General features: G+C 37.4%; 1 protein-coding gene across 1 annotated transcript in view; it reads left to right on the forward strand.

Moving 5' to 3' along the window:
• Window positions 1–27,178, forward strand: part of Macc1 (MET transcriptional regulator MACC1) — an 89,483-nt gene that overhangs the window by 50,980 nt on the left and 11,325 nt on the right. The window contains exons 3-6 of the mRNA XM_036206402.1: window positions 6,893–7,040; window positions 13,147–13,269; window positions 16,131–18,172; window positions 21,761–21,949. Coding sequence (XP_036062295.1) covers window positions 13,155–13,269; window positions 16,131–18,172; window positions 21,761–21,949 — 2,346 coding nt within the window. The 5' untranslated portion in view covers window positions 6,893–7,040; window positions 13,147–13,154. The remainder of the gene's footprint in view (window positions 1–6,892; window positions 7,041–13,146; window positions 13,270–16,130; window positions 18,173–21,760; window positions 21,950–27,178) is intronic.

Raw genomic sequence — 27,178 nt, forward strand, 5'->3', positions numbered from 1 at the left:
TTTGCACTAAATCTGTACAATCTATTTTCATATATGAATACATGATGAAATGAAATCAAGATCCTTTATACAATAAGACAATACTCTCCATTTCTCCACTAGAAATGAAAACATAAATCTTGTTTTTTAAAGATAAAACACTTGGCTTTTATAATTTCCTTTATAGTTTGTGATCATTATCATTCCTGACATCTGATTTTATTTCTAAACCTGCTTTGTGAGGTGTGTGTTTATGACGATGGCATGCATGACCTTAAATGAATAAATGGAAAAAAAAATTTTTGATTAATGGGTTAATAAGTTGTTCTTGATACACAAATTGAAAAGTTTATATGGGTGGATATGGGTGGTTTGAATGAGATATTCATCATAGCCTGGGACATTTGAACATTTGGTCCCCAGTTGGTAATGCTATTTGCAGGGGCAGGATGTTTAGGAAGTGTAGCCTTGCTAGAGGAAGTATCATTGTGAATGAGTATCATTAGGATTAAAAGACATCTTCACTCTCTTTGCTTGTGCTTTTGGTTCAAGATGTGAGCTCTCAGCATCTGTTCCAGATGCCATGCCTTTTGTTTGGTTGCCATGCCTCCCTGCCATGACAGATCCTTTATTGATCTGGAACAATAAGCCTGAATAAACTCCTCTGTAAGTTGCCTTGGTCAAGGTATTTTATTCCAGCAACAGAAAAGTAACTAATATAGAAGTTATGATTGACTATTCGTGAGAGGAAGAATTGAATATTAATTCACATTTGGAGATAAACACACAGTACATACTTAATTTTAACTTTGTTTTTGAGCTCAAAATGTTCCTGTTTTAGCTTCCTCAATGTGAGATCACAAGTATCCATCAGTTTTCCTGGCTATATACATTCTTTTAATACATGATTTACATTTTCTTTTATCAAAATATTTTATGTGAATAAACGAGAAAACATCATTTTGAATGATAATATATTAAATGTAAAATTTTTTATGTATTGTACTTTTTTCTATTAAATTTCTAGGTTGTATGCACTTGTATACACATAAGAAATCATATTATAATATATATCTTGCTTTTATTTCATTTTATTATTTTTAATTATGTGTATGTATATGTGTCTGTATGTATCTATCTGCAAAAATGTAGGTGCCAGTAGAGGCCAGAGGTGTTGGGTCCCTCTGGAGCTGAAGTTCCAGGTGAGCTTCCTGACATGGGTACCAAGAATTGAACTCAGGTCCTCTGGAAGAGAGCTTTATATCTTTCCAAAACATATATCTTTTTCCCATGTAAGTTCTAGCAGATAGTTTCACTGTTTTTAAGCCTCAAAGCTTTGGAATGATTTTCTTACATTTCTTCCTTGAGATACATTGAGCTCTGTGCATTTTAGACAGGTGAGGTCTCAGCATGATAATTACAGATGAGCAGCCATCTAGCTCTCTGGCAAGTCCTGTCTAACCTTCTTATGTCTTTCGACATACATTGCACATGTGCATTATTTAATTTGAACCATTCCATCATATTGCTAAGGGCTTACTATCCTGAGTCTTGGCAAGTGTTGGGCTACAAAGCTGACTCAGGCAGTCCCTGTTCTTCAGGAAGTCACACTACAGTGCTCAGTCTGTGATGCTCTTTCATTCACCTGACCGTCTGTCCACTCACCCACTTCCTTGGATCTCTCAGTTCCTAAAATTCACATTAGTACTTATGGATTCAAAGGGAGGTAGTTATCCATTTTACACATGCTCATGTGACACAATTGCTCTTTAAAATATAATAGATTTCTTCAGCCTCATATTCAGAGCTAATTTCTCCAACAAAGCCAACAGTGCTAATCCTAGCCATCCTTGTCAGCCCTAAAGCAGACTATTAGCAGTGTCTCTGGTATGACCTGGAATGACAGCATAGGCTAAGATGACATGTATCTAGGATGAATCAGATTGAATGTGTGTTATAGGCATTTGAAGTAAGAAATGTAAGGCAAAAACACATTTTTGTGGGTAACTGATCTCAGTTTCCATCATCAATTTACTTTGGTGCTGGGATAGAAAATTCCACCTGAACCACAAGAAATAATTTTGCCTAAATTAAAGCAGAACAAAGGCTTTTTAATGTCAAGAGCATTTCTGTCTAGATTTTACAGTTTTAAGCTTGAGAAAAGACAAGGAGACATTGGATCCCACAATACTATTCTTGAGGACAAAGTAATTGTCCCTAAAGTTTAGGGCAGAATCAGCTTCCAATATGTTCATGCTATTCAGGAGTCGAGATTTTCCTTTACAACATTTAAATGCTGTATCTATAACACTGTCCCAATAAGTATCTTGGCTAGTGGACTATTGTCTTGAAAGAATGTGCATTTTGAACTGCCATTTATTTTATATACTCAGAAAAATATGCTTGTATAAAACAAAATGAAGCATTCACATTCTTACCATCTCATACTATGATTTAGTGCCCCCCAGTACTGTTTGTGTATTGGAAATTCCTGGGAGATTATTTATAAGTGTGTGTATAAAAATATGAATATAATACACAATATATAATATATAAATTTTATATATATGCCTGAACTCTGTCTCAGACTCTTGGGCTGGTTTCTTGACTTCTGTAATTTTTTTAAAGCTCGAAATTTGATTTTGATGTAGAGGAATGGTTTAGAGCCACTGTTTTATACGAGTCTGTTCTGGGAGTCCTGGCAGCAAGCAAGAACAATATTGAACCTCAGCTCTGCACTCTAGAAAGACCCTGAGCTGGCACCAGGTGGTGCTGTGCACAAAACTCCAGGCATTCTTTCAGTATCCTCAGCTGATCACAAGGTGCCTGCCTACCAGCCCCACAGAGAGGCAGAGTGTCTCAGAACCAGAAAAGTCAATTTGCTTAGAGTGAAGTGAGTATAGAGAGATGGGAGCTCCCTCTTTCAAAGGCTCATAGATGCTTTGGGCTGCTTAGTAACAAGTTTTAAGTTCATTTTATGAAAAAAAAATTGAAAGATAATTCTGCTGATTGAGTTCTGATGATTTCCTTTGCATTTATTTTTTCATTCTCTTAGAAATAGATTTAATTTAGTTATAATTCATATATTTGTATATTCATATATATACATTATGTTTAGCAGTGGGTATGCACAAAGTGTTGATCCAAGAGTATGTTTCTGTGAGTATTAAGACACGTGATAAATTCCATACATTAACAATGGAGCAAGAGTAGGCTAAAAGGTATTAAATTTTATTGCAAAAAGGCTGATAAAGTCAAATGTTAACTATGTTTTTCAATTACCTTTCCAGTGAGATGCAAAGGCTGCTGTCAGATTGAACATTAAATTTGGCCAGAATGACACTTAAATCTACATAGCCTTTACTCTTTTTCTGCTCTCTAATACTTTTGGTACTAGGGATTGAGCTCAGAGCCTTGAACATGTTGGCAAGCACTCTACCCCTGAGCTACATGCCTATGCCTCCTCTTTTCCAACTTCCTTTAAGTATATTGTTTGTAACTGCTCATCATTCTTGTATAAAACCATTAGAATTAAGGCCAGATCATGGTGGTATATACCTGAAATCCCAAGACTTGGGAAGCAGAGGCAGGAAAACCAGGAGTTGAAGATCATCCTTTGCTACGTGGCAAATTCCAGGCCAGCCTGGAGTCCAAACGCAAAACACACAATCAGAAATGGTACCAATGAGCTAAAAAGGAAAAGAAAATAATCTTGAACAGTGTCAAATATTTATTGAAAGTTAGTAATATTTAATTTTTATTTTAAAAGTTTAAGATATAATTTAAAGTATTATTTTATCTTCTCTTTATAGATGAGAAAATTGGTGCTCAGACTAGTGTTTGTTTCTAGGTTTTGATTAAAAATTATACCTTTAATTTCAATGACAACATCATTTCTACTGCAGGCCACTATATATACCTCTGTTGTCATGAGTCCAGGCCTTCTTTTTGGCAGAAATAATGGCAATACTGTATGTGAGTATGTAAAAGAGAATATAATATAGGGTCCCAAGATACAACTAGTTGGTAGGTATTTCTATTTCTTAGGGATGGAGGGAAGGATGTGTGGAGGGAAGCTGGATTCTCAAGGCATCTGTGTCAGAAGCCACAGCTAGAGCCAACCACTTGACCAAGTTTTTTCTAACTTTTCTCTCTGAATAATCCAAAGAAGCAGTGGACGAGAAGAAGGATCTCCTCACCTGGCCATTTTTATGTAACATTTCATTTAATCCTTGTTGTAGCACGACAAAGACTATGAAAATATTAAAAATGAATAAAAATAATATTTCATTTTTTTACAGACAATACACAGAACCTAGAAATGTTTGCTATTTTCCAAGCTTATATGTAAGGACTTGAAACAAGAGAATTCTGACTCCAAAGCCTTTGTGCTTTTTAAAATGGATTTCTGTGTAAGAAAATAACACCAAAAACATGGGTCAGAGACAATCAGGAAGTGCTTTTGATTTACTGGCATGGCTACTTTGAATGGAATAAGAAAACAAACTCTGATGAAGGTTCAGTTCTTTTGGAATTTGAGGGCATGAAGCTTTGGCTTTATTACTTACACTGTAAATGCCACTTTGGGTTTAGCTCTTTTCAATCAGGAGTTGATATGTGTGTCTTTAGAAAAACACAGCCCAGATATTTCTCTTGTATAGTAAGGTGTGGTGTGGGGTGGGGAATGGATGTGTTTTAAAATTAACAATTATGTCACAGAAGTCACAGCTGACAACTCAAACAGCAACTTAACTTGCCCAGTTCTGGGCTAATTCATCCCCAAGAGTTTGGTAGGAACATCTAATGCTTAGAGTTAATGTTGAGCAATAGGGTGCAGGAAATGCCCTATGTTGACAATGGTAACAAATACACTAACAATTTTCATAAAGTACTAATGCTCACTCTGCAGCCTAGAAACAATGCAGCCGTTATCCCAGTACAGTATACAGATACCGAATCATCTTCGGCCCTAGCCTATGTTTTAGCTCCTTGAGAGATGTGTGTCTAACTTTTATATAGCCAACTGTTAGGGTCTCAGGAGAAAGTTGCTCAGGATATGGTAGTCAGAATTTGTCTTTTTAACTTGAAATCTGTCAATAGAAATTCAGATGAGAAATGCTGTGTCCATCAGGTCTCACTAGGCAGGTGCATTGTGTTTTTTCTCATTTTGGGGACTAGCCTCATACATGTTCATATATTAGGATCTGAGGCAGAGAGCTGATTGGCTAGATCCACAGTTCCCATCTGATCTGACAGAATTGGTTATAGGGAAGATGGCACTGAATGTATCAAGAGAGTTCAGGGAAAGGGATTTGCTGTTGACATGACTGTGAGAAGTTATTCTCAGTAGGTTAATGTGATGCTCCTCACTCCTCTTCTTCCCCAACAATGCTATGTCTCTGCTAAGTGTTTGATTTGTAACACATGCTCACTGGGAAGCTTGGACATGATAGTATTTTCCTAATGCAGTCACTTTTACAAAGAAAGAATCCCATTTTTGGATCATTGCTACTAAGTAAACTGGAACGTCAAGCACACTGTTTGAAAATATTTTTTATTTTGATCTTCCCACCAACTTCCTGCAAATGTCACCTCTGATTTATTCTCTTACTTGTTTTGATTTTAACATTTTTACCCAAGAATAATATACACTTCTATGTTTAAACTTGTGTTACCTGAATATTTGTAAGTGTTCTCAAATTCTTTTTGAACCAAAGAATGGTGTTTGGGTATATATATACATTCATATGCATAGCCATGTAAAATGAACCTACTTGAAAATAGATAAAATTAAAATATCAAATATCCATTGACAATTATAGTCTTAGCTTAATCTTAAAAGACTGCTGTTTTATAATGTATAGTTTGTCAGAAATCTACAATCCTACACTGAATATTCTTTTCTTCAGGAACCATGCTCTGAACTTTCAAAACAGGCTATATTTATTAATTTGCTAATTATCTATTTGTCTGTCTGTCTGTCTGTCTGTCTGTCTGTCTATTTGCCTCAACAAACCTCTGATACTTCCACCATGGTATTTTAAGATTTTAAGTTGTGATAAAGCTTATAATGAGAGGGGAGTCCATCCTTAATGTCTTCCAAACCTGCTTATATCTATTTTGTTCCCTAACAAAACTTTTTTTTTGTCTTTGCCACGTTTGTTACTTATCTTAAATTCTAAGTCATGATGACTTTTGCTAGTATATAACAATCATTTTCTACATTGGTAGGGTTAGTGGAAATGAGTAGCGCTGTTCCCACAATTCCTTCCTGTGGATTTCAGAGTCAGTCAGTGGCTATTTAACTCACAAACCTACTTGATGATGAACTTGAACCTTAGCCATACTCATATTTGACTTCTCTGCAGCTTGACTTCATTGATAGTAAAACATTTTTTTTGGCTAAAACCGATACTCCCTCCTACCCCCTCTTCATGGCCGCTTATAATTTTAGCTGGTTCTGAAGGGTAAACACAGCCTGCTTTGTAAACCAGGAATTTTGACATGCATGATTGATAGTGTTCAATGAAAATATAGAACCTTGTTATAACCTTATTGTATCAAATACCTCCCCAAAGGCCTATTAAATAAGGTTTGGTTGCCAGCTGATGTGCTTTTGACAGATAATTGGATCATGAGATTTCTGTGTTAACAAAGCTGTACTACTAGGAGACAGGAATAATTTAAGGAAGTAAGCTATCAAGAGTCTTTGAAGACTATGTTTTGTCCTAGACACTTCCTTTCTGTCCTTTGTCTGCTGGATGCCACTATGGGAGATGCTTTTCTCAACCATGCCCTTCCACCATGATGCTTCTGCCTACCACAGGCCTAAGAGCAATGGAACCAGCTAATCATGGATCAATGTCTCTAAAACCATGAACTAAAATAAGTTTTTGTTCCTTTTTTTCCTTAGATGTTTAGTCACTGCGGTGATCTCTTGTCCAAAATATAATAAATATTTCAGCTGATCAGACAAGAAGTCACACACCCATGAAGAAGATGCTAGTGAACTTGAGGATCATCTTCCAAGACCACATCCAAGACAACTCTTCACTACCAGGGTACAAAAATACACAAAGCTCTCAAAATTACTAGCTCTTATGACCCTTGATTAATTTTTTGTGGTATTTCTTTATCTGTTCAGAGTCCCTGAAAATTTGCCTTCAGGAATGAAGACTGTGGAGCTGTTCCTTTGCTACATCATTAAGCACAGCAGATTCTGGCCTGTCAACTCTCTGCTTCTGACATATGCTAATGTGATATATGTTGCAGAATTTTTATAATTTCCCTGAATTTAAGTTCTGCCAGTAAATGCCAGTAAACAAGTGATCAATACCACACCTTGCATAGTGATATTAACAAGAGAATGTACTGATGAAGTGATTTGAGCTACCAGTGCTAGAAGCATCATAGACAATACTATCCTTTATTAAACTACCTGAAACAGGCTCTCTGCCACCCTCCCCAGAGAATCATCTAAAGTGACTTATGGAATTTGCTATCAGGCTGTCAAACCTATTAAATATTTGCTTAGAATGGTCAGAGATTAACAAATACTGGAGCTACTCCCTAGCTGATGTTAGGGTATGTACATCTACATCAGAAGGTACCCTAGGGGTGACATCCAAGAAGGCCACATACTCACCACTGTACAGACCATTAACATGCTAGTTAACGTCTTCAGTGACAATGATTCCTTTGTGAGCCAGTCAGGTCTTCTATACCAATTGCATTTTTATGGTAAGGTAATATTATTTGGGCACGTTTGACAATTAAAAGTAAAATAAAAGTCTATTAGTCTATCAGTTTCTTTCCTGACATTTTAGTGTTTGTTATCATCTATAAGGGTGGTAGCGGTCATGGACAAATTTATATTTTAAAGCCGCATAACACACCGTGGAAGAATTAAATACAGTGCAGGTTTTGGAAATAACAGGGATCTGAGACATTCAAAGACCAATGAAGATATCCTGAACCTCTGGTTTCTACAATACTGATTGATTTTCATTATATAAAGACCACTGTAGACATTTCAAACTTCTGGGAATAGCTTAGTGCTAGAGCCCTTCCCTAAAATGTGCAAGGCCTCTGTTTCCATCTCCAGCATGAGGAAAACAGATTGACCTTTTTAAAGAAAGAAATCTTTTAAAGTGCATTGGTTTTATTATTTTCAGGTTCTTAAAACAAACAAATAAACAAAAAATCCACACCCCTCCCCACCTTTTTCTCCCCTCAAAAAACTTGAAACATTTAAGTTTCCCCAGTTGCTTAAGGGCTGGTGTACTACTAGCAAAATAACTCAATGACAAAACTTTGCTCATCAGCTCTTTAAGAAAAAGGTGGGGAATGGGGTTTAAGAGTTCAGGATAAGTAAAAGACACACCAGAATGCCTCTGATCCAAATTAAGTGGATAGGAGACGGATTTTTGGACATCTGCTCTTTCTAGAAACCTGGGTTCATGCTTCTCTAGAGGATGTCTGAAAACGAACGCTGCTTTAGATAATGGCTGCCCTTGAGTAAAACTGCAAGAAAACATAGGAGAGTGATTAAGTGTGGCAGTGCTCTTTGCCACCCTGGGTAAACAAGCCTTGTTCTCTGCAGTAGGCAAACTCTTCTGTCTGCCATGCTAACCTAGATTGTTTCCGCATTCCACCTCTCCCCTTGTCCACATGCTAATCCAGACTTAGGACCTAGTACTGTGGTGAAGTGTACATACTGAAAGATTAGGACAGGAAGAATTGCAGGGGCTGTTGAGAACAGCCTGGAGGCCAGCTGGGAAAGCACAGGAGTTTTTGGAGTGTGGCTCCCAGCATGAGCCTCCCACCAAAATAACAGTCATTGGCCAGCTTTGTTTTGGATTCTTAGCCTTAACCCCAGACTTTCTGCAGCAGAAACACGGAGCCCAGCAGGCTGTATTTGATTATACCTGCAGGTGAATCTGGTACACAGGTTTAAAACAACCAGGTGGAGGGACAGTGGATGACTAGCGTTGCTGGACTGAAGGATGAATCTATGAACTACAAGCAATATCTTTGTGCCTGTGTTCCCAAGATGCTATGATCTTTCAGCAAGGAGCTTGTGCTTGCCCTTCCTGAAATGTTATGGTCCTCCAGTAATATTAATATAACTACACAAGACCCGGGGGGTGCTTTCCATGTGAGTAAGGACTTCTTGTTTTATTTCAATGGATTCTAATTTTTTTTTTAACTTGGAAGGTTATTCATTTCAAAGGAATCTTGGAATGTAAATTGTCCTTTGTTGTGCTTTTCCCCCATAAGAGAAGAAAGCGCTCAGACAGATGGTTAAATTGGTTTCTACTTAAAATGTACTTTATCTTTCTGAAAATGCTTTTCATGGAAAGACCTGAGCTTTTTGTTTGTTTGTTTATTAGAGTTTGCTAAATTTTGCTGAAGGATTGAGCTCTGTCAGCCTATAATGTGCTAAGGACTTTTAACTTTGGACATCATACTTGGTAAAATCCAACCACAGAAGTTTTAAAGGGCTGCCAGGAAACTTGAGGATTCAAAGAAATTTGCATATTGCATAATTTTTTTTTCTCAATTTTCAATGTAATTTACTGTATAAGAGGAAAGTTTGTTATTGAACCATTTAGGTTTTTGAGTATGCTACCTTTTAAGATACTTTTGCCCACATCTTGGATAAAGCCCTCTTTCCTCTCCTTTTTTATTGTTTTCATTTATTTCTCCTTTCTTCTCTTTTATTCCTCATTATAAAGCCAGAAAAGGCTTTTGATTTCTTTTTCAATGTGTTTTTATGTGAGCCATATCTTCCTTGGTACCTACCTCACTCTGGCTTGGAACTTACTCTGCAATCCAGTTTGGCCTTGACCTCACAGAAATCCCACTGCCTCAACTTCCCAAGACCTGGTTTTAAAGGCATGAATCACCACTTCTGGGGAAAACAATGACAAAACCCAAAAAACTTCTTTTGAAAAGAAGTCAGTAACTGAAAAGGATTATGCCAAATAGGAAGGTCAACTTGAAAGAGTTATAGGCAGCACATGATTAGGAACAAGAGGACTATTGCTGGAATGTGGACTGGAAGGTTGTCTTAGGATGCAATGATACAACATTAGGAACTTTAAGACAGAGAAATGGAGTCTTGGGTGACCATGTGTGTGTGCTGCTCTGACATCAGGAAGGAAGCTTTTCTGTGTCAGTCATCTACTTCAGGTTAGTCATATCCTGTTACTTGGACTTGAAAAAAATTTCTTTTACATGTTTCAGCGTCTTTGCACCATGTGCATGCAGTGCTGTCAGAGGCCAGAAGGTGGTGTTGGATGCCCTGGTACTAAAGTTACATATGGCAGGGAGCCATTATAAGAATGTTGGGACTCGAACCCATGTCTTCTGGAAGAGCAGCAAGTGCTCCAAACACAGCAGTCTCTGCAGCACCTTGAGGCTTATTTTTTCCACTGAAAATCAGATTCTTAAACATTCTCAGTGTCAAGGACAAGAAAAAGCTATGTGTAACACTATCTGACTCTCACTTAGGAAATGAGAACCCTTAACATAATGTTTATACTTTTAACTGTAATTTATCTGTCTTCACTGTTGAATAGTACTGTTATATTAAAATACCATAATTTATGTATCCATTTATGTGATAAAAGATATTTATTTAAGTTCAGTTTGTGTTTACATAATTAATAAGCATTCATATATAATCTCCTTTTCAAAATATTTCTTTTACTTTTGAGATTATAATTACATTTCTCCCTTCCTTTTCCTCTCTTCAAGCATTCACACATACCCCTCCTTGCTCTCTTTCAAATTCATATTTGTTGTTACATTAGGAATTACATTTACAACAATGTAATTGTTTTTATTAATTATTGTTACATATATATGCATATACAAATATATTCCTAAATTGCTCAGTTTGTATGATGTTACTTGTATGTATGTTTTCAGGAATGACCATTTGATATTGGGTAGTCAATTGTTGTGTTCTGAGGAAGACTACTTTGTCAGACCTCAGAATTCTTTAGTCACCTGTAGAATTTTAGAAGAACAAAAGCAATGGGATGGAATTGAAATCCCTGGAAACCAGGCTGTCAGCATCTTCACAAATCTTGCCAGATGGACTTCCAAGTGGTTGTATCTATTAATACTTCCACCAGAGTATATGCACTTTCCCTTTTTGCTAGGTTTTCTCTTTAGACTACATTATTGGTGAGCTTTCACAGGTAAAGCTTTCCTGTCATATACAAAAGACACTATCTTGAAGCTTATTTCCTGGTCCTCTGGCTCTTACAATCTTCCCACCCATCCTTCTGAAATGTTTTCTGAGCCTTGCGTTACATAGGGGTTGTGTTGTAGATATATCTATTGGGGTGGGTACCCCATAGTCAGTTGTTCCCTACATTTTGACCAGTTCTGACTTTCTGTCATCATCCATCTGCTGCAGAAAGAGGCATATTTTGACGAAGGGTGAGAGCTACACCTATCTATGAGTATAAGGATGAGTATTTAGAATGCAGTTAGGAATTATACAGGTTTAGGAAAGTGGCAGCAGTAGGTTCTCCTCTAGGGTCAGAGGCCTCAGTAGTCTAGGTTTACAGTGTCTGGCATGCATTCCCTTCTATTAAGCAGGCCTTAGGTCCAGTTAGATGGCTGCTAGTTACCCTCAGTGCCACTATTACACCTTAATTGCATTTTTTTTCCCTTTGGCAGCTTGGTAGCTTCTTGTAGTACTATGAGAATTAATACCCAGGAAGGAGGCTTCCAGGTCAGATCCAGTTCAGTTTCTCCTCTACCTGAAGTATCTGATATCTTCAGCAATAGGATCTTACCTTCAATTTGTAGGAGGAAACCAAGGGCAATGGCAGTAATCTACATTCTTAGGGTGGTCTTCTCTGACCAACAACTCAAAAGGAGGTTTCCCATGCCTGGCAATGGGGTTTTGTCAGATGTTTATGGATTTTGGGGAAGCATTGTCATCATAAGTGGCATAACATCTTTTTAACTGCATACTGTGTAATTTGTATATACATAATTTTAGTAAACATGAAATAATATGATTTCCTATGGCCTTTTCAAACAGCTTTAGTATTACTTCTTCCTCCTCTCTGAATTGCCTTTCTTCCCTCATTCCCTGGTCAGTCCCCTCCCCCATTTTTTTCCCATTTTCCCCCTCATACCATCTGTGGTGAATACCTTCAGTCCCAGTGCTTGGAAGGCAAAGGCAAATGGACCTCTTTGAGTTCAAGTCCAGCTTGGTTTACACAGTGAGTTATTGGCCAGCCAGGGCTACATAGGAAGACTTCAGAAAGGGATATAAGATATTGTTGGTTTTTTTGACACTGACAATGAATAATTCATGACTCCTACATTGCTCTTCATGGCTGCCTCAGTCAGGTGGATATCAAGATTTTATATGAGTATGAGACTCCTTCTGAGGTGGCAGTTCTGTATCCTTGGTATATTTCTGTTCTGATTTCACATTGTATTACTTAGCACACATTTATAATAAATGCTGATAGCTGGTAGTCAATGAGTATTACCTGGATTATCTTTAACATTTGTCTTTGGCATTTTCAATGACAGAAACGTGTTTTTAAACAACATGTTTCAAACACAGCATACTTTGTATGATAAATACAATTTTGATTTTTCAATTAAAAATAAAAGGGAAAGTTGCAAACATACTCATATACATATAATATATATCTAATGTAACTTTTCATGGGATTGCATTGGACATGTAGAAGAATTTGGGAATTTTGAGATTAGTTTGATTTTCTAGTAATGAGAAATTATTTAAGTGTCAATTTATTATTCTTTCTCTTATCTTTGAGACATTCATTGATTGTTTTGTATTGACTCACTAATGAAGGCATTTCCAGGGTAAATTCTTTGTTTGAGATTAATCTAGAATTGGCATTTTTCAAAAATGTGATAACACTCATTTCAGGATATTTACCAGAAGCAGAGACCTGTGTTCTGTGTAACAGCTCTGGCTGTCCTGGAACTTGCTTTGTAGTGCTGGGATTAGAGGCATGGGTGACCACTGCCCAGCTCTGTGTAGATATTCTTACATGAAGTTTTCTGTTTAAGGATGAATGACCATTATTTTTTAGATTGTTTCCTCTGCCAACTTACTTATATGTGCTTACAATAAATATGCCTCTAATTGCTTTGTAGGTGGCAAGATGCTAATCAGTGAAAGAGCCTACCGCTGGCCAAGAGGAACTGCTCGAAGTAGATCTGAAGGAAATTTGGTTGACATGGAAGCCTCAACACTCTCAAAAAATCATAATATTACAGGTACAAAAATTTATAATATGGTAATATTTCTGTGAAATTAAGTCAAATCATTTCCTATACATGAGAAATGTTTGCCTCTAAAAAGTGCTATAGAAGATTTACAAAACTATCAAGTACAAGTGCTGTCACAAATAGAATATCATTAAAGATAAATGTTTTCTTAAGAAAGTACACTAATATGGGCTAGAGAGATGCCTTGGTGGGTAAAGTGCTTTCCAGTTAAGCACGAGGACAAGGCTTTATTTTGCCAGTATACATTAAAAGCCAGGCATGGGGTAAGCATCTGTAGTTCTAGTACTAGGGGATCAAAGACAAGCAGATTTGGAGCTTGCTGCCCAGCAAGTGTGGCAAGTGAGCTCCAGGTTCAAGGAGAGACCCTCTCTCACAAAATAAGGTGATAACTGTGATAGAGGGAGACACTTAATGTCAACTTCTGACCTTCAAAGAGAGATGTAATTGTATGCACATTCCCCCCCACACACACATGCACCACACACACACACACACACACACACTTCACACATACACCACATACACATATACTACACACACACATGCACCACACACACACACACACATGCACCACACACATACACACACATGCACCACACACACACGCACCACACATACACATACACCACACCCACACACACACCCACACACACACACACCATACACCATATACCCACATATGTACCACATACACACAAATATACCACATACACACACATGCACCACACACACACACACACACACACACACAAATAAATAAAGAATACTTGCAGATTATGATAAATATCATAAGGAGGCACAAATTCATTAATAAATGAATAGTACTTCCTGCAAATGTTGTAAACTTGAATGGAAAAAAGCAGAGACAGAATCAGCCTAATAATCTTCATGAAGCAGATATCAGAGGGGAAAAATGAGTTTTGAGAGAATTGGAGTGGAAGGATTGAGGGTGTGTGGTAATAAGAGAAATACTATTTCTGTTTTTCAAAATCCATCTTATACTTTTTAATAAGTAGCATAATTCACTTTTTTTTGAATGGGGGTTTGAGACAGGGTTTCTCTGTGTAGCTTTGTGCATTTCCTGGAACTCACTCTGTAGACCAGGCTGGCCTCAAACTCACACAGATCCACCTACCTCTGACTCCCGAGTGCTGGGATTAAAGGTGTGTGCCACCACCGCCCGGCTGCATAACTCACTTAAAGCAAAATAAATGTTCTATAAATATCGGGGGCAGGGGGAAGGAAGTAACAGTTTTCTGAAACTCTTGTTTCCAGAAAACTTCAGATAACTCAGTTGTGCATGATGGCTTTCATTGTGCCTGGGGCAGCAGCAAACACACAGAGCCTTCACGGTTGTGACTAGTAGTTTCTATGAAAGAGCCAAATAGAAGCCTCTCTGAACATAAAATAACCTTGATGCTATGGGATGTGTTGAGAAAGTTTTTATGTGCTCTTCAAGCCCTTTCCAGAGACATAATAAAGTTTCTGTTTCTAGTGGAATCCCATAAAGTCCAGTGAATTCCTGCAGGCAGTAACTTCACTGTCAATCTGGTTTTCCCAATGTGTCTTTCACACACATACAAAATGTAATGTGTGGTGGTATTGTGTTCCCCAAAATATTGTGCACCCTAATAAACTTATCTTGGGTCAGAGAACAGAACAGCCACTAGATACAGAGGCTAGATAATGGTGGCACTCACATCTTTAATCCTAGCATTCCAGAGGCAGAAATCTGTCTGGATTTCTGTAGGCCACATTGCAAACAACCAGGCATGGTGAATCACACCTTTAATCCCAGGAAGTGAGGGTAGAAAGCAGAAAGGTATATAAGGCATGAAAACCAGGAAATAGGCTGGTTAAGCTTTTAGGCTTTTGAGAAACAGTTCAGCTGAGATTCATTCCGGATGAGGACTCAGAAGCTTCCAGTCTGAGGAAACAGAATCAGCTGAGGAATTGGCAAAGTGGGGTAGCTGTGGCTTGTTCTGCTTCTCTGATCTTCCATCGTTCACCCCAATAACTAGCCACCAGATTTGTTCTTTTTTGTTTGTTTGTTTTTGGTTTTGTTTTGGTTTTCGAGACAGGGTTTCTCTGTGTAGCTTTACGCCTTTCCTGGAACTCACTTGGTAGCCCAGGCTGGCCTCGAACTCACAAAGATCTGCCTGCCTCTGCCTCCTGAGTGCTGGGACTAAATGCATGCGCCGCCACTGCCTGGCTCAGATTTGTTCTTATTAATAAGACCATCTAACAATTCATGCTACAGTAATGTTAAATTTATTAATACAATGTTACCAGAAAATGAATAATTAATGATAACTTTAACTTAGAAGATTGTTTAGAAAACTATTTCAAGTATGTATGGATATGTTTGACATTAGGTATTATTTGAAAAGAAAGACATCAAATTAATCCTTTGGACATAATGAGACCAACAGCTCAAAGTTTAGAAAACTCTGGATGTTGGCTGTTTTTTCAGGAGTTTAGGTAAATGAAACATAAAATAATTAGGCATAACTTTATGTAAGTATAAGTAAATGTGTTAAATACATTATTAGTGTGTTGTTATATGTAATTATCTACTATACTCAACATTCATTCACTTTATATTTCATGATACCTTAAGATAAAATTAATGTACCTGTACTCAAAATAACTTGGTATAAAATTCCCTTTTCCTCATTATAAACAAATTGATATGATTTACTACTGAGCTTTTAGTGGACAGCAGCCTTAAAAATCAAAACCTAAAGTAAGTTTTGAATTTTTAAAGTATGAGTAAATCAATCATGGTTGTATCTCAGACTCCCACTTTATTTATTTATTTTTTGCTTTATTTTTGTTTAAATATCAAGCATGCCAGAAGCTTGGCTTTCCTCACAACTGGCCAGATGCTTTTGTTCACCATGGTGATAATGCTGTAAAAGCTACAAATCCATTCTGGAATGAGCTGTCTGCCTCGAACCCATTTTTGGATGACATCACTCAGCTAAGAAATAACCAAAAGAGAGATAATATGTCCATTTTGAAGGAGGATCCTTTTCTTTTTTTAAGACAAATAGAAACAGGGAATGCTTTTGATTCCTCTGGTGATGAACTTGACATGGATCAGTTGCTTAGGCTATCTTCCTCAAGGAAGTCAGAAAGATCTAAGAGTGTTTCAGAACTCCTAGACATCTTAGATGATGCAACACATACTCATCAAAGTATACATAGCTCTGACCAGATCCTAATACAAGACTTAGAATGGCTTCAAAATGACCGAGAAGCATATAAAATGGCTTGGCTAAGTCAACGTCAGCTGGCCCGCTCTTGCCTGGATCTGAATATGGTTAATCAGAGTCCTGGGTGGGCTCAAACACAAATTGCAGAGACTATTGCAGTTTGTAAATTAAACCATCACGGAGGATCAGTCCAGTTACCTGACTCAGATATCACTGTTCATGTACCCCAAGGACATGTAGCTGTAGGAGAATTCCAGGAGATATCTCTGAGAGCATTTCTGGATCCTCCGCCAAAGCTGAACCACGATCTCTCCTGTACTGTAAGCCCTCTGTTAGAAATCAGGTTAAGCAACCTGAAGACTATGGAAGCTATTTTGCTGGAGATGAAAATTGGAGCAGAAGTGAAAATAGATCCTCTGAGCCAAGTCATGACAGAAATGGTGTGTTTACACAGCCTGGACAGAGAAGGCCCTTTCCAAGCACTAAACAACTGTTATTTCTACAAAGACACAATTCAAGCAAAGTTTCTTGATCTGAGCCCTGTAATGTACATAGTCATAGCTGTGCAAGCTAAGGCCATTCAGCCACCAGCGGCTACTATTTGGGATTATATTCACAAAACTACCTCCATTGGAATCTATGGACCCAAATATATCCATCCAAGTTTTACTGCTGTTTTCACAGTTTGTGGACACAACTATGTGCCAGGAAAGTTTACAGTCTCTGACATTAGGAAGGGTGGGAAAAACGTTTCTCCGGTAGTATTTCATCTCTGGGGGAAGCATTCATTTTTACTTGACAAGCCACAAGATTTAATTATTTCAGCTTCATCATGTGATCCTGATTTTGAAGTAAAGGTAGAGAGAGAAAGGAAAATAATCGCACAAAGGCAACTGGAAGCAGGTGCAGTAGTTCACCAACAAGTGTCCTTTTCTTTAGTTGACCACAGAGAGACGCACTTGTTTGTTTTCAGGGTTCATGTGGGGCCTCCCAGGGGAGCACCAGTCACACAATTTTTGGTCACTTCACCTGAGCCAGCCCCAAACCTAAAAAGGCTCTCACATCTTCAGAGCCATTTCCAGAAGGAGAGAGAAGGCAAGAGAGTGCCTTTGTTATCAGCAGGGCTTGTTAAGTACCCCACTTTCCAAGATAAAAAAATGAACTTTACCAATTATGGGGTCACACTGAAGACAGTCCTGAGGCAAAGTAGGACTGACTACTTACTTGATTATTTAAAGGGGGATACAGTTGCCCTTCTTGGAGAAGGCACGGTAAGAGCCATCGGACAATCCAAAGTGAAAGAATGGTATGTAGGAGTCCTCCGAGGTAAGGTTGGACTTGTGCATTGCAAAAATGTCAAAGTGATTTCCAAAGAGCAAGTGATGTCTCTGTCTGATGGCAGTTTGACAACCAAGAATCTTTTGGAGCAAATTGCCTTGCCATTTAAAAATCTGACTTATATATACTCTGTTGTATTGACCCTGGTGTCAGAAAACATTCATGACTGGAAAGTTTTAGCTAATGTCCTGGGCTACTCACATCTGGCACAGGAAGATTTTGATCAAATTCAAGCATACAAGGAACAAGAAAGGGTTTCTTACATTGTCAAGAAGTTAAAGGAAGATTGCCATGAAGACAGAAGTACCAGAAAGTTTCTTTATGAACTTATTGTGGTGAGTATTGGTTGATTGTAATAATTCATTTAGAGAACTTGATGATATTTATAACAAACATGAAAACTAGTAGTCATAAGTACATTGAAGTCCCTGGGAACTTTTCCTACAAGGTCATAGCATTGGATTCATTATTTGAGAGTCAATCATGATTTTCTCAGAAAATAGGTCTGCAAGGATCATCTTTTAAGAGGGTTTAAAGGTTGTATTTTTGTTGGGCCCTTTCCTTTAAATTTAAGAGATTAACTCTTCTTTTCTCAAATATTTAGATAGCCTTTCAAATATCATAGGAGCTCCATAACATGAAAGTAAAGAAGAACAAACAAACAAAAAGATCTGGCCTTACTAGAGGCTCATTTTTCAATATTTGTTTCCTTCAAACACATAAGTATTATCCATTATTTCATCAGTTTAATGTTCTTCTGTATGTAATAACTCATGATCCCAACAATGATTCTGCTAACACTATATTTAATATTCTAATAGAATTCTCAAGGATCAACTCTTTGTAGCATGTATTTATCCCAGTTAAAAGCCTTGTGGAGAATTATAAATAATTGGATTTAAAACAGAAATTCAATGTTATGGTAACAAAATATCAAGATGACATCTCTAAAGATTAAAATATGAATGTGTGAAGGTAGCCAATACTTCCTAAATGCTATAATGCTAATACAATCTTCAAATGGTGTGTTGGGGAGCATAAAATTGTTATTGGTTGTTTTTTTACTCTTGTTCTTTTAGGGGTCCTGCCACCCAGTTCCAAAATAAAACACATGGAGGCTTATTATTTCTTATGAATGTCTGGCCTTAGCCTTACTTCTTTCTAGCCAGCTTTTCTTAACTTAAATTATCCTGTCTACCTTTTGCCTCTGGGATTTTTCCCTTTCTTACTTCTGTGTATCTATCTTACTTTCACTCTTACTCCATGGCTGTCTGGGTGGTTGAGTGGTTGGGTGGATGGCCACTGACATCTTCTTCTCCTTCTTTTCCTGTTCCTTGAGCTCCTCTTCCCAAAATTCTTCTCTTATTTATTCTCTCTGTCTGCCCGCCCCACCTATCCTTTATCTTGCCTTGCTATTGGCCATTCAGCTCTTTATTAGACCAATCAGGTGTTTTAGACAGGCAAAGTAACACAGGTAGCACACGCCTTTAATCCTAGCATTCTAGAGGCAGAAATCCCTCTGGATCTCTGAGTTCAAGGCCACATTGGAAACAGCCAGGCATGGTGACACATGCCTTTAATCCCAAGAAAGTGAGCCTTTAATCCCAGGGAGTGATGGTATAAAGTAGAAAGATACATAAGGCCCGAAGACCAGAAACTAGAAGCATTTGGCTGGTTAAGCTTTCAGGCTTTGAGCAGCACAGTTCAGCTGAGATTCATTTGGGTGAGGACTCAGAAGCTTCCAGTCTGAGGAAACAAGACCAGCTGAGGAACTGGCCAGGTGAGGTAGCTGTGGCTTGTTTTACTTCTCTGATCTTCCAGCATTCACCCCAATAACTGGCCTCAAGTTTGATTTTATTAATAAGATTCCTGCTACACTTTCCAGAGTTAAACAAATACAGCATAAAAGAATGCAACACATCTTTGCATCATTAAATATTCCACAGCATAAACAAATGTAACACATCTTAAAATAATATTCTACAACATAAAATGTTTTTGTAAGTACATGTTAGTAAGTTTACTGACCAGCATAATTATGAAAACAGTGCCTGTAAGTATGAAAATGATGATTGAGGCAGTGAGCAGAGACATGTTAAGAAGTAAGTTTTAATAAAGCTGAAAACAGCAAAGAAAAAATGGTGAATGAATTCAATCTGTGACATTAATAATAATTTATATGTTCAAGAAATGATTCTACAATGGCACCAAAAGCAGTAAAACTTGAGAGCTATCTAGTTGGCAAGTAGACAGTTTTATTATGAGATGCTGTGTTCTCATTGACTGTGGGCCCAGATGACTGAACACTAGAAGCTGTCCTGCTTAGTATAAGCTACACATTCATTTTGTAGTAGCTTCTTTTTGTAACCCAGATGTTGTTCAGCATAGATTGAAAAAATTACAAACAAAATGTTACTTTCTTTTCTTTGTAGCTAAAAATAAGTCAGGTCTGATCATACCTGTAGTTTGGGGAGGGCATAATAAATCATAGAATATCTTGATTAGACAATGCTGATAGAGACCCAATTCAAGAGAGTGGGACATAATGGACCAAACAACTAATACTAAGCCTTAGTAGTACCATCAGGACATCCTTCTAAAAGAGGCTTAGGCTTGGCCATCTGTTAGCAAACTATTGACCCTTCTGTGGTATAGAGTTGTATCTTCAAACAACCTTTTCATTAAGTGTAAATTTTTCTTACTCTGTCTTGATGGGTCAAGTTGAGAAATAAAGAGTGAATGCTTTTGTCTACTTAATATGTGACATTTCTGAAAGCCCTTCAGCATGTGCTTTTACCTTACTTCTAAAAGATTAGGTACAATGGTATTGTCTCCATATCCATTATACAAAGCATTACAATGGTATATCAAATACTTCTTATGAAATTGTACTTTGCCATTGTAAAGCCGTGCCACAAAAACTCAAGTGTGCTTTGCAGGACTTCTGACTTGGTATTGCTTCTCACTGGGGCCGCCACTGTCAGTATAAAAAGAGGAGTCAATAAAACTAGTGTCTAGAGTCCATGAACTGTCCTTTTAACTGTAGATCTCATGAGGATAGACATGGTAGATTTTAATTAGTGCCTTTTTCAATTAATTTAACTTTATTTACTCTTTCATATGGATAGATAAAACTCCTAGGTACTCTTACTTAATACAGGACTTCCAAGCACGTTTACAGACTTATTTGCATAGATACATGTATCTATTCATATATTTTAAAAAATATACTCAAAGCATAAAAGAAACTCTTATACTCACCTGAAACAAATAGTCAGAAAGAAAGCTCAAGAGTGCAATAAACGAAGAAAGGGAATCTAGTAGCATTCCACTTTCACATTGTAGGAGAGCATTTGCTTTATTACCTTGTGGCTTACATTACCAGCATCATGTTAGTGGTAAGGAAGGCAGATGATTTAAATTCAGAAACATCTGTAGCTTTGTTCAAAATTAAAGGAGCAGCATGTGTTTATTCAATAAACAGGATTCTAGGAAAAATTTAAATCACATTTTACTGAAATAGATCTGTGTTAATCCTCTGTTAAGGCAAGGAATAAGTTTTGAGGGGAGTGAGTAATTACCTGTAGATTCAGAGATTATCAACTGCTGGAGTCTGATAAAACAGTTGATACTGTTCCATTAGTAGTTAAAGGCATTAAGACATATATTAATCATGGTTTACCCATGATTCCATAATTAGCTACTGAGGCTATAATAATACTCCCCTAATTCTAGTATATATGATCACTGTGATTACTTGTTCAATTTTCTTAAATATAAATCACTGTTCTGAGTTTGAAAACCTCAACTATATGTGTGGTGAGTAAAGGAATTCCAATTTCTAGAAAACATAATGAAAATTGTAGTTTAAAGAAAAAAGTCAATGAGTTGTATCTAAGTATGATGTATACTTGCTGCTGCAGGCTCTGCTAAAGATGGATTGCCAAGCGTTAGTGGCACGTCTTATCCAAGAGGCTGTTATATTGACCTCAGCTGTTAAGCTTGGAAGAAGCTGGAGGGAACTTGCTGAGAAGTCGGCAGGACTCACTAAGCATCAGATGCAGGCATATGAAATTCCCTACCGAGGAAAATCTGGAGATGTTTCAGCCGAGGTGAGACTTTTTATGTTCCATTCAGCAATGACAAACTAGCCAAGTAGAGAAAATATAATTTAGTCTTCTCCATATTCATGAATTAATTAGAGAAACATTCAGGGAGATCTACTAAGTGAAGTTACTATCTGGGTAATCCTGTTGGAAATATTTGAAATATATGTACTGTACTTGTAAAAAACACATTTCTATTTCTCTTGTTGGATTTCATACTAAAACATGGCTTTTGTTCAAATTAATTCATTAAATTGAGAAAGTGATGACACAAAGCTACAGGAATTTAAGGCATAGAGCAGGTACATTTTGGAGTCAAGCAATATTATCAATCAAGTCAACTCACAGAAAATATACTTAATCATAAGTGACAAGTGATAAGTGCTTGTTAATGACTACTAGAAGGGTGAATGATGTTGGGCCACTGGAAATGACTGACAGAGATATCAAAGAGGTATTTCATCTCTTTTGAAATTCTATGTACAGTAAGAACTATAAATATACACAGAATGAAAGCATTTAATTTGTCACAAAATCTGATTGTGTCAGTAGTATTGTTACATGGATTCTACTATGCACATAGCATATACGTATTTCTTCAGACTGTCATGAAAGAAATGTGATCCAATTTTTCTCAAATTAAATAAAAATATTTTCCAACAATGAGTATATATTAGGTGCCCTGCATCTTTAAGCAAGTTAAAACTTTTTCAAGGAATTTAAGTTAAGGCCAATCTTCTCTATTTTGAGATGTATAAGCACAATCTATAAGTTCTGTGCCATTTTGGGTCATAGAGATGGATATATATATTCAAGACAGGTTTTCTCTGTGTAACAGCCCTAGCTGTCCTGGAACTCCTAGAGAGTCGACTGCCTTGCCTCTCAAGTGCTGGGATTGAAGGCCTTTGCTGCAACACCTGGCTATAAGATGAACTGCTCTTATTAATAAAAAACCTGGAGCCAGATATTGGTATAAAAACTGAGAGATCCAGACCTCCATGATTAGTGCTGGGATTAAAGGCATGTGCCATCACGTCTGGCTCTGTTCCTAGTGGGGCCTTGAAGTCACAGAGAACTGAATGGACCTCTGCCTCCCAAATGCTAGGATTAAAGGCGTGTGCTACCATTGCCTGACTTCTATGTTTACTATATTGGCTGGCTTCTTCCTTGGATCTTCAGATAAGCTTTATTGGGGTGCACAAATAAAATATCAACACATCTGGCCATAGAGATGGATATTTACTCTTCTTACCATAAAGCAACAATTCTGTTGGGTGATCAGGTTGCAAGAGTTCAGTCAGTCAAGTCAGTTGACTCCATCCAGCTGCAGCAGGTGTCAGCTGGACAGCTGCTGAATTCCTAAAACACAGCTCACAAGTGAGGATTTCTAAACAAAATCTACCCAGGGGCAGCTATGGACTGGACACATATGTCCCACTTGTTGCCTATACTTATCTCCATAAACCTAGAAGGTAATTGAAGCCTATCAATGGGCAGACTAGCATGAGCATAACACAGGAGACATACAAGTTTTCTCTGAGTGAGTTGAAAAATCAGCAACCTTGAGGAAGAAAAGAGTATTGTGAGAATTGTGCTGTTGTGATCCTGATGTTTCAGTTAACTAATTAAAAAGCTGTCTAATTGAAAGCTCCTCTTCTTTTGTCTATGATAGGGCCTTGCTTTTAAGAGTTTTGTTTAGACTTACTGGAGAGCTGTTTGTCCTGCCAGCCTTCCTAAGCATCTGGATTCTCTCTAATTGTGTTTATTGTTTGTCTCCTCTTAAATCTTGATGCAGGCTAACACACAGCCTATTTTTCCGTTATTTACTTTCACACAGCCCAAATCCTAAGTGACTAAGTCTGTGTCTGAGGCTGATAAAATCTCAGAAGCATAAAGGAAAGCCCCTAAATGTTTTCTGAAGCCAACAGTTCAAGTCATTGCAACGAATACTAACAGCCAGCACCTGACCTATATTATCACTTAGCAAAATTCAAAGGCTTTTTAGCCTGAAGCCATTCCAAATGTCCTATAACAAATTTTACCTGTTTGACCACTTAAAAGGGCAATGCATGCTAATTTCCACAATCTAAAGTGTTATTGTAGAGTTTTTTGTCCTTGAAAAAGATGGATCTTAAACATGATGGATTGACAAGACTGGTAGTTGAATAGCTCTAAGTGAGGGTGGTCAAGAACTGGCATTGGGGTGAGGAAACACCAACTTAGTGTTATTTTGCTGTGCTGTCTTTGTTCCTGTCATGTCATTTACTCTGACAAATGATCTATGGGCCTGTGTCCCTGGTACTTTTTTTTCTTCTGAGACACAAATAAACCTGGGAATCTCTACAGGTTCCCTTGGGACTCAACTTTACAACAATGGCATTATGTTGCTTCCAAAATATGCCTGATCATCTTCATCAAACCTTAGGATGGTTGAAGAATGGGGATACTGAATAACACCTTTCCTATGTATTTTAGCAAAGGAAAGGAACGTCTTTGGAGAATTCTGAGAATGTCACATTTTAAAATAAGCACCTCCTCAATTTCAATTTTGAGTTACTACAACTAGTTACTACATTAAAGCAAAACTATAATGTTTTAGAACCAATCAAATGCATATAAGTGAAACACATTTTAAAAATCATTTTTTTAAGTTTTTAAAAGACTTTTTTATTTTTATTATATATATGTTTTGCCTGTATAAATGTCTATGTACAACATGCATATTTGGTGCCTGTGGAGGCCAGATTTGATGTCAGATTCCCTGGAACTGGAGTTACAAACAGTTATCAACTTCCATTTGGGTGCTGGGAATTGAAACTGGGTTCTCTGTAAGAAAAGTCAATGATCTTAACTGCTGGGCTGTCTCTCCAGCCCATGAAAATATGTTTTAAGGAAAATGTTTCTTTCAGAAAATGTGTTTTTACTGTGAAGCCAATATAGACCCCCATCTTAGGGAAGGGCCGTTATCTTAAACCACCCACTGTACTAAGTTCCAGGAAGGACCTCAGGAATGTGCCATGACAACTCGAACGGATACAGAACAGTATGATCCTGCAGACATTCTGACTGTGGTTTATGGGCCCTTGAAGATATCTAGATAATCCTGCTGAGCAGCCCAGATAATCCTGCCCAGCAAGTTGTGGTTCCCTACCAAAAAGTCTAACCCCAATAGTTTAAAAAAAAAAAATCACATTGCCCCATATCCCTTCTACCCAGTCCCAAGTTGCCAAATTCCTGGCTTGTGGTTTTTCCCTATAAAAGCTCTCTCTACCCCTGGGCCCACTGCCACTGCCGCATTTCCTTCCATCTGTCATGCCGTGGCCCAGGTTCGAAACCTACCAATAAAAGGACATTTATGTGCTTGCATCAGAAACTGGAGACACAATGAAGCTAAGTCTTTTTAATCACTATGTGTTTTTCATCTTTGACACTATTCAAATGTAGAACAGTACAGTCAGCCAGCTGTATTGTAATTCTCTTTTCAGTCACCCCTTAGTGCAAGTCTAATTCTCTTTTGTATCCTCTAGAATCAGTCTTTGTTTTCCCTTCTTTTCTAATGTACATCTGGAATGCTCAAAGCATTTTATCCTACATGTAGATTAAAAATGAGAATGTAGAACTGTTGTGATTTCTTGTTAGATAAAGTACTTACTATGCAAACATAAGGACCCTGGTTGGGTTTCCAGAGCCTATTTTTAAAAGTCAAGCATGCAGGTAGAGATAGGGAGACCTAGTTGTTATGTTCAGCCAATGAGAGACACTTTCTCAAAAAAACAGATTACAGGATTGGAGAGATGGCTTAATGTGTTAAAAAGTGCTTGCTGTACAACTGTGAGATTCTGAGCTCAGATATCAGCACTCACATAAAAAACTGGGTATGTCCAGGTAGCTTAGTCTGCCTGTAAACTCAGAACTGTGAGATGCATTGGGGCTTGCTAAATGGCAATCGAGCATATACCCTCTCCTTCCATGTGACTGTAAACCCAACACACAAACACACACACACACACAAGAGAGAGAGAGAGAGAGAGAGAGAGAGAGAGAGAGAGAGAGAGAGAGACAGATACACACACACACACACACACACACACACACACACACACACACACACACCAACAACAACAACAAGTGGATGGCCAGGTTTGTTTTCTGCCCTTCAAATATACATTGATTCTACATACATACACAAACAAACACAACACTGGGTGGGAGAGTTGGTGATTTTCAAATAGCTAATTCTGTTTTTTATAAGTGAATGAAAGGTTTTATATAGAATCCATCCCTGTTTGGTCCCAATTGTCTTTTCTTTTAGTGTTTTATTCATCTACACACTTAATAGGCTTTCTGAGTCAATCAGTTCTTACTTAGCATTGGCTCACAAACTTCAAAGCACACAAAAGTAAAATAAGACTTTTTTCTTTTAAAATCTAATGTTTACATTAGTTCAAAACTAGGATAAACTTAAATATTTAAATAAAAATATTTTGAAGAAGCTCTACAACTGAGCTACATCTTCCATCCAGAACCACATGATGGCATAAAATGAAAATAGCTGTGTGTCAGTCATCATGAGAATCTTCTTCACATATCTCATTAATTTCAACAAAAAGAAAGCAAGGCATTAGAATCATCCTCTTTCTTACACATAGGTACCTTGAGTATCAACACATTTACATAACATCCAGAGTGACATGGTGAGTTACAGAACTAGGATTTGGAATCCTGTTTGTCTTATTCATGAGCCTAACCACTAATCTAGGCAGAAGATGAACCTTTACAGAATTGACTGAGTAAGCAAAGATCAAAATGATCAGGAGAACTCGGGGGATGCTTCCTAAAACCAAAGAACCAGTAGTATTTCAATTACTAAGAGGCTCTGGAGTAGATTATCATTAGCAGTGATGTCTAGAGAGCACTGATGAATAATCATGTGTGGAGGAGAGAGATGTGGTGTTTCACTTGCTGGAGTCCAGAGGCAAAACTCTTCAGGTAAAGCTCCCTTGCCTGGATTCCTGTTCCATTACTCCATTCATTAGCCCCCATGACTTTGGACAAGTTATTTGACTTTTCTAAGAATTTTTTAACTGAGTAATATACCACTATCTCTTTAGATGTTTAGATGGTCAGATGAAATATATATAAAATATTGGTGATATTTGATGATAATTGTCATCATGAAACACATAGTATCTATTATTTTGTTGAAGAAGAAGAGTTGCATTTGAGAAATCTATG

The sequence above is a fragment of the Onychomys torridus genome, chromosome 14, assembly GCF_903995425.1.
Source record: "Onychomys torridus chromosome 14, mOncTor1.1, whole genome shotgun sequence".
Lineage (NCBI taxonomy): Eukaryota > Metazoa > Chordata > Mammalia > Rodentia > Cricetidae > Onychomys > Onychomys torridus.